This window comes from Trachurus japonicus, chromosome 22 (genome assembly GCF_045865225.1).
Source record: "Trachurus japonicus isolate A0001 chromosome 22, Traja_1.0".
Classification (NCBI taxonomy): Eukaryota; Metazoa; Chordata; class Actinopteri; order Carangiformes; family Carangidae; genus Trachurus; species Trachurus japonicus.
In genome coordinates this window covers 18,609,782-18,621,875 of record NC_140928.1, presented here as the reverse complement: position 1 = coordinate 18,621,875, position 12,094 = coordinate 18,609,782, and the positions used below count along the sequence as shown (strand labels likewise).

Here is a 12,094-nt window from a genome sequence, read left to right as displayed (position 1 = left end):
CTTGTCCAATTATATCACTAATGCAGATGATAATATGTTATGGTACAGTGTAATGAGTTTATATTAAATAGACAGATACAAAAATCTCATCATATTCGCAAAATAAAAAAGGCAACAACACACATTTTCATCTATGATTCAACACTGAACTGAATTATATGTAAAGCCTCAAAAGTGACTTTTGAATACACCTCTCTCCGTTCTCATTCGTCCGCTCCAGGTAGGTTTGGCCCGGTGTCAGAGCTGCGTCTGTACTTGACCTGTCCCCTGCCGTATCAGCGCAATACAACACCCGTAGAGTACCAACCAGCCTGTTCAGCTCACTTCAACCCTCGCTCAGCACTGCTCACCTCACATGTCTGTCTGCACTGCTGGACCAGCAGCTTTCAGTTACTCAACGACCTGACCTTGGACATGAAACAGATCCTCTGGACCAGAACCTAAGACCTGGTTCTCTGCAAAACATCCAAGGACAACCCAGTCCATTAAAACAGATATGATGTTCAGGTGCTTGTGAAGTGCTGGAAAATGACATGGATTTCAGTACAACAAGAAGGTTTGTGGTTTCATTTTCCTGTAGAACGTCGTTTTGGCAGTAGACACCTTCAAAGTGAAGTGCACACTCATAAGACACATGCTAGCTCTTGTATCTGTCTAAATCTGTCTTAGAGATGAATGAAATAGGAGTTGACAGAAGAAGCTCTTTTGTCTCAACTGTCAGACAACAGAGTGAAGAGATTCCCACCCATGTTGTCCACTCCAGAACACAGCAGTGCCTCAGTCCATCATGCATGTCCTAGAAAAACAGACCACTTAAACAACCCAGATCCATTAGTCCAATGGTTTCACAGCTAGAGGACCACTTTAGATGCTGAAGATAGTGTCATTCGAATGGGCTGTGGAAAGCAACATGGTCTTCACATAATTAGACTTTGTGTCAAACTTGCTTGAAAGACTCAATGATACCAACAGATACAAGACTTCTTATTAAAGCTTCCTTCAGGCGATTCAGCTTACTTACGTCTTACACCTAAAGTTCATTTGCAGATGTCAACCGGATTGAGTACTTCAACTCTCTTTTATTCCTGCCAGTGACTTTCTAAATCCACTCACTGCTAACACACTTCTTCGCTTTTGTTCTCAATCTCCATCTGTCTTACTCTGTCTCTGTCTCTCACATACACACACACGCTCCCACAGACACACACTTAAAGGGATAGTTCAACATTTTGGCAAATTGGCCCATTGCCATAATCGCTATAGTCATAGCAGTAGGTTCATTACCTTTAATTGTAGGTGTAAGCTATTTTCAGTACGGCGGAACGCAGCAGCTGGCTGCTCAGAGCTACGCTATGGAGGCTAACGGAATTTCTTGGTTTCCCTCATTAAACTCATCAAATTCAACATCCCAAAACTCCACAGCGCTTTTGTAGACAAGTTGTGACCTGCACAACCACCACGCTATGAGATAATGACGGAACGATACGAAACGGAGCCGTTTTCGAGGTAAATTCATACAAAACCGCTGATGCGCGTTGCGTTCAGGGACAGTTTTTCAGCAAGTAGTCTCCGTATTTACCCTGTATTTACCTCGAAAACGGCTCCGTTTCGTATCGTTCCGTCATTATCTCATAGCGTGGTGGTTGTGCAGGTCACAACTTGTCTACAAAAGCGCTGTGGAGTTTTGGGATGTTGAATTTGATGAGTTTAATGAGGGAAACCAAGAAATTCCGTTAGCCTCCATAGCGTAGCTCTGAGCAGCCAGCTGCTGCGCTCCGCCGTGCTGAAAATAGCTTACACCTACAATTAAAGGTAATGAACCTACTGCTATGACTATAGCGATTATGGCAATGGGCCAATTTGCCAAAATGTTGAACTATCCCTTTAAATTCACACATAAACATTATTGATGTACAGTGTGCTTTAGGGAGGAACACATCTGTCAAAGATGTGGATGCCAGTGCTGCAGTGTGTGAACTCAGGACAGAGCTAGGGTTCTGCTTTACCTCCTGTATTCCCACATACACATACACACACATTCACACATACACACAAGCTGCCACACACTGATTTTAAACATTTTCAGATATTGCAGGGTCCTTCTGCTATGATGCGTAAGCAGTAAAAATGTACCTACTTTGAGGGAACAGTACGTTCCAACCACAAAAGCTTTTAAAAGACAATGTCCTGAATGAGTAGTAACATTTAAACATTGTTTTAGCTGCGCTTGAATAAAAACTACAGTAATGTGGATCATCAAGGGACCAGTGATCTCACAGCCAGGTGATTTGAGGAAACAACTTCAAAATTCAAAACTTTCACACTGGCAACACTTCCTGTTCATGGTCCACAGACTAGGTTTTCTTTTACATGCTCTTCATTAGATCCTTTCTATTAATATTCTGTCATTTGTTTTCATGCAAAAATGTCAAACATTAGCAGGTTCCAGCTTACTATGGGCAAACACTTAATGCATTTTCAATATCTTTCTGGACTATCAGTTGTAAGAAAAAGTAAATAAATAAATAAATAAATAAAAGAAGAAATAATGCAATGCAAGGGAATTAAACTACATAGAAAACCTATTTCCTATTTTGACATTTTGTAAGAAGTAACAGTGTAACAATTTTTTAAATATCTACTTTCAGGTGTGATGATATTATTGTACAAAATGCTCTTGGTGTATTTGGAAACCAGATTTTAAAAAAGTACTTGTACAAAAAAAAGCAGTACGCAAACTCATATAGCCTATAGCCTATGTTTGTTACAAAAAACCCCAATGTTAGTTCAGTCATAATATACCATGAGCAATATTAGTGTTGTAAATATAGTGGAGATCCATCTCCATGACAACTGACAGAGGTCTTTCGATCATTAATCGTATTATAGTTTAAAGCACTGGAAATGCTGAGCAGACTTTGGGTTGGGTCTGTATTTTCTTTCATGCTTCCTACAGAGCTAATTGTTCATTGCTAATGACAATGCAATCATTTCATGCAGACAACACACTAGATTTCCTAAATGACACAGGATTATGTCATCAATTTTGATGACAATTAAGCTGTCAGATGAAGGTAGGTGGCATGCCGTCCAGCAATGACAGTGAAAATTAGTTGTGCATAATGGGGCGATTAAGCGTGTTTTATTATCCCACCTTCCTCTTTTCTCGACACACCTGGCTCTGCTATTAAGGAGTCGTTTGTTGTGTGATGTTGTTGCACAAAATGTTCAAACACCGACAAGATGCATCAATGGCACCATATGTAGTGTCTTGTCACCAGTTGGAGGTTTCTCTGCAGGTCGCCAGCTGCAGGTGACAGCCCGGATTGTGACTCAAGCTGCTCTCTTTCTTCTCCAATATTATGTGTCACTTCACAGCACCGTGCACCATGCAGGGCCCACGATGACAGACCGGATCCAGCTTTCAGCAGCGTTGCATCAGCAAAGTGTATGTGCTAAAATCATAGAGCTAAGGGAACACAGGTCAGACATTACAGCAAAGCAAATCGTTCACGATCTGTTGTGTAATCACATAGGTTATCAAAAGTATAGCCTTCCTCCAGTTTCGGTCTAACAGCAATTTTAAACCAAGTCAAGAAAGAATTAGCCTATTATTTCTGTCAAAGTTTTCAAGGCGCTATACCTGTCAGGTCGTCCATCTGAGGAGGACAGTGGTGGAATGAAGTTGTAAAATGTCCCCCAGGTTGTGTCATTCACTGGCCACGAGTTCTGCTCTATTAGGGCTCGATTGTGGAGCTCAGTCCACTGGAGCAAACCAAGTGTGTGAAAAGCAGTTATAAAGCAGCTGCCCTCTAAATGACCCTTCTCCTTACCTTGTCACGTTTTTCTGTCTGAACAGGTAACACAATGGAATAACTATGTGACTGTGATAGTACTTAGGGGATTTTCTACCATCCAGGTTTTCATTGATTGGAAAACATGTTTAAACGTTTCACAATTTGAAAATGTTTCAAGTTAGATTATGAAAATGATGGCACCCTAATATTTCTCTGTTAAACACAAAGCTGACGTGGAGCCATGATGTTAGCAACTGGAAGAGACAGAGACCTGGTTCTTTTTAAAGGTTCAAAAAATAAAAGTAAAACAAACAATGTCACAACACCTCTCAACTCAACAAATAGGATACATGTTTATCTTTAAGCATTTGCTGCTGTTTAGTTTCCCCCAGTCTCCAGTCTTAAAGCTATGTAAGCTAATGATGATGGCAAAGTAGCAGACAACTGTAAAAGTTGTATCTTTTTTTTCATCTTAAAAATCCTTTTAGATGAGTATGTTTTGTATAATTTCTTGTATATTTAAAATTTCAGTCTGACAAGTGTTTTGAGCTACATAGATAAAACATATTGCTCTCATTATAGGCTAAATTACGTTTAACCGAAATTGTGTTGCCTCTTTGTCCATAAAATTAAAATATTTTATAATCATTACACTAAAAAGCATAAAAGATAAATATTTTATTATTTCCCAATTCATGATTATGCATTAGCAGGAATTCCTTCAACAAGCCATTCGGGATGAAAATTAGACCTCTAACTTAATATTGCTGCCACCAAACCTAACAGAAACTGAAATCTTAATAGGTCTAATGCTGTATGGCCGCAGTTATTTGGCTTAATTGCTGCGATTTCATGTTGAGAGCAGCCACTGCAGCTTATTGTGTCAAATTACTGAAAATGATCATATTAGCAATTTCACACATGCTGTTGCCATAATTGCCACATAATATGCCAAATAATACAGGAGCCCATTTGTTAGGGAACAGAATATTGAATTTGAAACTTTAAATTAAGTTTCCTCTGATATTGCTTTTGCTTTTTCCCAGTACATGCAAAACAATATTTACGAAATATTAACTGAACAATGACAGTCACAGCTTCTTACTAGTTAGTGATGAATGTGGTTTCCTAAACTTGATGCCATTAGTCACTGTGAGGAAGAGAAATGACAATGAGTCACTCTTTCATTTTGAAAAAGTAATTTCACTCAGGACCATAAAAAACAAGTCAACATGCCAGAGCTGGTCCAGGTGTAAGTTGAGGAGTTGAGGAGCCAGAGTTGCTCTCAGCGGCAGGCTGCAGCACTGTGTGGTGCCTGAGGTGTGGTGACATGATGCGAGCTGACAGGTGGCACCATGGGTAATAAGGACTAAAACTCCCATCATGCAGCCTGCTGAGGCCATGTCCTACCACTTTGACCATCTAGAAGTTCAAGTCTAAGCCACTGCTTATTACCACTGTAATTAAAAGCTGCAGGAAGCTTACGGTTATCATATAGCGTTGACATTTTTGGTCAGTCAAATTAACTTGAAGTCCAAAGCTTTTTAGATAAAATAAAAATTTGAAAATATCTGGATAGGCCACATTACATTTGGCAGATATGGGGACTGAAATGACTTGATGTCTCAGAGCTTTTAGACTTTGACTAACTTATAATACTTTATATGAGTATTATTATATTATACTACTTAATAATACTAATAATATTAATAATAATTTAGAGTAAGTGTTGAGTACAGCTCCCAAGTAACAGCATAAATATTCACATTTCTTGCATTGATTTCTTTATTTTTTCCATCAAAAGAAATGCACAGATCAGCAAAGCTACTACATACAAATGGCCATACAATAGCAATTGAATTTTTGTTCTCGTTTGAAGGTGTTCAGTAAATTCTGATGTGTCGTTTTACACTTTGTACTGTACCTTGAACGTTTGCAGGTATTCTGCATTCAGCAAAAAATAAATCAAACCAATGCTGTTCTTCCATCTTCAAATGAAAAACCTCAGCCACAAACTCCATGTCTGGACAGGAAAAATACTGTACTTACATACAATAAAGAAAAAACAAAAGTTTTGCATAGCTTCATTGTAATGTAGATACAGTACAGTAAGGCACTTCATGAAAAAATTTAGGCATTTTTTTTAATCCTACATAATAAACCTTTTTGCCATTTCATTCTAAAACTTCTTCTCAATATGCAAGGATACAACATCTGAAAACAAAACTTTTCCATATCACATTTTTGCACACTACGTTAATCTACTGAACATCTCTGCTTTTCTTTTGGCATTAAGTCTCAAGTTCAACATTCTCAAAATATTGAAGTTGGGTTCTTGTGCATAATGTGACCGACACATTGTCCCATAACCCCACACAACCCAGTGTTTCTCAGAAAGACAAAAAAATTGTGCAATGATTTAGGGTTATGTGGAGTAAAAGGCAACACGCTGTCAAGAACGAGTCCTATAACTGAAAAAATAAAATAAAATAAAGTAAATCAAAAAGTCTGGGTGAGTTACAGATCATTTCCTCACAGACTGGCACGGTACCAACGGTGACACAGGTACGTCTGACATGGGTAAGAGATGTTTCTCTTATTTCGAATAAAAATAAGTTTTTGTCTCATTTCTCCTGGATAGAGGTAAAGAGGATGCATCTGCTCTATCCAAGCTGATCTTCATATTGTTTGCGGAAGCAATCTCCAGCTGGGAAGAAATCCCAACATCGCTCCTGGTACATCTTCCACACATATGACTCCTGGACACACACACACACACACACACACACACACACACACACACACACACACACACACACACAAAGACAAGTCAGTAATAACTCAAAAAAAGTTATTAAAGTTTGGACATGAACTCATGCATACAAAACATGAGCAGACCAAGGCTGCACAATTTCATGTCCAATTTGTAATTTTCAAATTTTCCCAAGTTTAATTATAATTTTCATAATTAACATTGGCATAACAAGATGCAGGATGTGAAAGTTTAAGCCGGTAGAAGTGGTGTGAATGATAATACAATGACAACTGTCATGATAGAAGGGGTTTATGTCAAGTTTAATTAGCTGTGGTTAATTAATGTTAATTCAGAGGAGTCGGTATGACATCAAGAAAAGACAGTTGGTCAAAGATGGTTTAGCTGAAGAAGACACTTCACTGTTTATCAATGCTCTGTCTCTTTTTGCTGCTAAAATCAGCAAGTAGAACATCGATTTCACGCATGTAGCATAAATACATACAATGGCACATTTAAATTTCAGATAGTATATTTAGTTAATGGTCCTATCTAACCACAAATGCAGGCCTGTGGTTTAACTAAAAGAAAACATATGAAATTGAAATCCAACCACAATTTTACTCAGTGTAATTAATGATGTACAGTTTCTCCAACCCTGTTGCAATTGTTCCATTGTTGTGATTGTTTGAAGATGACAGAAAGGTCGTTAGTGTAGCGTTATACTCTACCTGGCCGGTGTGCTCTGTCTCATCCTTGTTGATAAGATACATCAGGAAAAACCTTTAGAAGAAACACAGACCAATGAGACAGAAGAAAAATGTCACAGCAAGCGTTCGCCTTATCACATTTTCTCCATCTTATCTTAAAAACACAGAATCGAGGGAGAGGCTTTAGTGAGGCACAGTTTATATCAACAGCACCACATTCACAGGAAATGTCACGTTATGTGTTGCTAGGAAGCTTCATCATTTCTGAATCCAAACAAATAACACCTTCCCATCTGCATCACAGAATCACCTGTTGTTTTCAAAATCAAGTGCAAATGGCAACGGGCCGCTGTATCTCTGTGGGCATCGCAGCATGCCAAATCATGATGAATGCTGTATGAGAGCACGCTATCACAAACCTATTTTCCAGTAAAGTTCATGGCATTAAATAGTAATGAAGCAACATAATGAGGTTGCTCTCATATCCTCTGGCCAGCTGACTGTGAGCGCAAATAGACTGAGACTTTCTATTGTCACAGCCGCTGTGGAGAAACGTGGGATAAACAGAGACAGCAGGGGAAACTCTGAGAGAGATGGTAAGAGTACCTGAAGGGATGTAGTGTTCTGGATCATTGCAGCTATTAGTGACTTTGGCCCTAATACTGTGGTAATGTGCTGAAGCCATCAATCACATGGTTAAATTACAGAGAGGAGGCAACACACATCTGATGACAATAATGATAAATGTATTTGTGCTTGAAGGTTATGTAGAAGGATTTAAAGTCAGATACTTACAGGTAGTTGGCCAAATTGTGCTCTTGTAAGGTGTGAGTCTCAAAGCCATGAGGTGTTGTGTCGAAGTAATCGTTACCAATCCCACAAATAAAACATTTGGTCTGAGGGCAGAAAATTAAGAGATGATTATAGCACATGATCTCAGTTTTTTTCTGTGCTTTAAGTTTATGACATATGCTAATTAACAGGAGATGCCGTTTTATTTTTTAAGAGCCACATTTTACATATAAAAGTCAGTAAGACTTGTTTTAATTCGTATTACTGAGCATGTGAACCATTGTATAATGTCTCAGGAGCTTTCTAAGGTCTGAGAAAATCACCCGTACGATGTCATCGGGGTTATCTAGGCTAAATGAGAGGAGCACAGTTGTCTAATCTCCTGATTTTTCCCCAGAATCATCATACTTTAGTTTATTTTTCCGATAAAATAAGACTTCTTTCCCTTCATATTCTAGACTAAATATTTATTTTCTCCTGTCATTGAAAACTCAAAACACTGGACCACATTGCACTCTGACCCTGATTTGGCTTAATGGACTGTTACTTGAAAGACTCTGAAGAGACCACATGTCTCAACTCAAGAAGCCTGGGAAGAAGGAGAGAAATTCACTTTTTTTTTAGCTGTGTTAAAGTTAAGTTTTGTGTTCTCTGTAAAATATGCCAGAGAGACATTATTTGAATTGCTGTATTTGTATTTTTTTTTAGTTAAATGCATAAAAAGTCATGATAAGACAGTATTTCCTTTAGTGAACCACACCCCTCATTCTCCCATCGCATCGTCCACTCCTCCTCCCTCTGGACACCACCTTGTAATCCTCCATAAATTGATGAGCAGAAAATCTCCTCTCACCTCCATATCCTCTTTGACTTGTTCTTGCTGGTCTCTCAGTTCTCCAAAGGCATCAATGATCAAACCTGCCACAACCACAAAGGAGCTGCTGTGAGCATATCGTATATAATATTGGTGTAATTGAAGCAGAGCTATCTTACACTCCTCACTTCCTAAAAATATAGAGTGTAATATAGATCTACTACAGTGATACGGAGACCTACAAAGAGATTAAGTTAAATCAAATAGTCTCAAATAGTAAAAAGTCATTTCTTGTCTTAACCCCTACGCAGTGCCGCAGCTCACCCTGGATGATGGCCAGGAGGATGACGATGACGAAGAAGAAGAAGGTGATGTCAAAAAGGATGCGGTAAAGCTCGTAAGGGTCACCAGCCGGGTCCTCGATCTCATCCCCGATTCCCCCTCCTGCTCTCACGCCAACGTACATGTGGAATAAGTAGCACTGTGAACACAGACAGAGGGTCAGGACACAGCTCAGTCTGAGGATCAATACAAGCAACAGGCACTTATAACAAATATGCAACTAAAACTTACCGTCATCATATCATCACATTTCATATCGGGCTCATCGTCGTCCTCGCTCTTGTTGTAGAACTTCCTGAAGAAGTTGAAGGCCACCACAGTGTAGAGATAGACCACGACCGCCAGCAGGCCCACCGTCAGCACCAGCTACAGAGGAAAACACACACATCGCTCAGTTTAGTCTCATTTGAACTCTATGTAGAGACACAGCTGACACAACGGCAGAACTCTCACGAGAACCACAACAGGATTGCCCGTGGCGAGAGCAGAGCGGGTTGCGAGGGGGGGAAAAGTTCAAATGGGAAAGTTCAGTTATTTATAATAAATAATGGTGAACCTTAGTCTTTATTTCTACATCTGCAGCAGCTCCTGCATTGATTTCCTCATGAACCTAACCTGCAACAACAGTGGAAGCGGCAATAAGCTGCATTTGGATTGACAGCTCCATTGATCTGCCCACAGGCAGCTGAGTGTGGGAGGTGATTCCTTGCGGCCTCGCCATTTGGGCATTTTTCCACCCTTGGAGATTGAGGTGACATTAAATTTTGATTTGCGCCTCTGGTCAGTTGACATGAGATTCCCTGCAAGAAGTGAAATTGGATTCAAATGAAATACTTTGAATTATTTGAACTCAAATGGCGAAGGATACTGAGGGAATCTAAAGTCTGCCTTTGTGTACGGTACACATCATCGATTCCTTGACTTGCATCTCCGCTGAAAAGATGCAGCACATGCAATATTTAGTAGACGACAACTAAGCATGTTTTTAACGTCCATTATCCACTTAACATACTGCACAGGGTCACACAAGCTCGTCATCTGATACCTGACAAACATGTAGAGAGTTTTTTTCTCAGGAGCTGACAGACACACAAATCAAATAGGATGTGCATGCAATTGCTCTGTATCTGGTCAATGTGTAAATAGGTTGCAGTTTACAAATATGTTTGGAGTAACCACCTGTAAGGCAAAAAGCTTTAAAGGCCTGGATGGCAAAGGCCTGACACTCGTATTACCCAAGATGCCATCAGTTGGGCAGCAACATGGAAACTGTGGTAAACCTGGCTTGTGGTTGCACATCAGGGAAAACAGAGGCTGTGGTTACAAACCAACCTCGACCACTGACTCTGCAGTGACCCCTGCTGCTCAGAAGAAGACCTGCATCCTCCTCTTACTCCTCACCTGTTTGCCGTTGTGGGTGACAGAAGAGAGGATGGTGCGGAGGGTCTTGAAGCCCATGGCGATGTCCAAAAGATGGGCGGCGAAGAAGAAGTTGTTGTAGTGGCCCAGAATGGACATGGTGGTGTACCATACCAGGTACAGGAACGACTGGCAAAACAAAACACCACAAGAAGTTCATCAGAATCTATCCGTTCATAACATCATCATCAATCAACTCAACCATCCATCCATCTGTCGAATCATGCATTCAGCCATCCCTGAAACTGACAAACAGGCAATTAATCTCTCAAGCTCGAGCTCCAACTTACATTGTCTGTAAACACCACTCCCAATTTCCAGACGTGGTACTTTGTATCGATTGAGCTCAACCTGGCAACAGAGACAGGTTGAGATGAGAGGTACATATTTTCTATCTGACCTCTATTTTTGCCTCAGGCATTTTCCAGCCTGTCTGCGCTTTATCAGTCCAATCTCTCACCATGACACCAACGAAGCCTCCTTGGCGACAGCTTCCTCCGTAGGGATGAAATCCAGGGCGCTCTTATCCAGGCCCAGCAGCTCTGCTATCCTCTCCGCTCCATACAAGTCTCCATACTTTTTGATCACCTACACACAGCAGCATAGAGAGTAACAGAGGAAAGGATGACTGTCTAGCTCATACAAGACAAGATTTGACTTTGTGTCCGTGACAGATTACACCAAAATACATAAATGACTTACTTTGCGTTTGACAAATTTATCCCAGTAGTTGTTTGGGAAAGAACTGGTGAAAGAAAGGATAATTAAACCTTTGTTTATGCACGATCATGACTCAGAATTTAATAACTGTGCTGTAGGTGGCTCACGGGGTATTGATGACCAGTCTGTCCCACTGTCCTTTGATGTCATCGTCAGACGGCTGCTCAGTGATGTAGAGGCCGGCAAACTCCAGCTTCCTCGCTATCTCCTTCTCACGTTTAAACACCACCAGCGGCACCTTTGTCACACAGGACATAAGGTAGACTGGTATCACAGTATGCTGCATATAGTGTATATACATTTGTCCAAACATAACATGTAAGAATTAGAACATTTTTTGTCAGTGCACCTTCAGGTAGTAGTATCCCACTACACACAGGAAAGATATGATAGTGTGCAGTATTGCCAGACAGCGAAGCGTTGGTGCCATGTAGCCCGTGCTCTCCTGCAGGACAAAGTACTCAAGTGCCCCTTCGTCTTCCTCCTCTCCCACTCGACCTCGACCGTTCCAGGGGTCTTCATCATCGGAGTAATCTCCAGTTACCTGAAAGACAGTGAGACGTTTTTAGCAATGCAAATGCAACAATCTGTAATCATTAGACTCTGAAGTAGTCTTCATACGAGCTTACTTTGTAGAAGAGCAGGATGAAGTTGATGGCAAAGGCAACAAAAAGTGCCAGAAAGCGAAGGTTGTAGAAGTTTCTGGCCAGGTAGTTCTGTGAAAATATATAAGAGCTGTAAATTTACA

General features: G+C 40.3%; 1 protein-coding gene across 1 annotated transcript in view; it reads right to left on the bottom strand.

Moving 5' to 3' along the window:
* Positions 1 to 5,564: 5,564 nt before the first annotated feature.
* Positions 5,565 to 12,094, bottom strand: part of LOC146963900 (ryanodine receptor 3) — a 141,932-nt gene continuing 135,402 nt past the window's right edge. The window contains exons 94-106 of the mRNA XM_085767928.1: positions 11,976 to 12,062; positions 11,696 to 11,890; positions 11,454 to 11,584; positions 11,329 to 11,371; positions 11,087 to 11,214; positions 10,917 to 10,977; positions 10,609 to 10,755; positions 9,439 to 9,573; positions 9,190 to 9,346; positions 8,905 to 8,969; positions 8,055 to 8,155; positions 7,281 to 7,332; positions 5,565 to 6,556 (exon numbers count right to left, since the gene is read on the bottom strand). Coding sequence (XP_085624054.1) covers positions 6,461 to 6,556; positions 7,281 to 7,332; positions 8,055 to 8,155; positions 8,905 to 8,969; positions 9,190 to 9,346; positions 9,439 to 9,573; positions 10,609 to 10,755; positions 10,917 to 10,977; positions 11,087 to 11,214; positions 11,329 to 11,371; positions 11,454 to 11,584; positions 11,696 to 11,890; positions 11,976 to 12,062 — 1,398 coding nt within the window. The 3' untranslated portion in view covers positions 5,565 to 6,460. The remainder of the gene's footprint in view (positions 6,557 to 7,280; positions 7,333 to 8,054; positions 8,156 to 8,904; positions 8,970 to 9,189; positions 9,347 to 9,438; positions 9,574 to 10,608; positions 10,756 to 10,916; positions 10,978 to 11,086; positions 11,215 to 11,328; positions 11,372 to 11,453; positions 11,585 to 11,695; positions 11,891 to 11,975; positions 12,063 to 12,094) is intronic.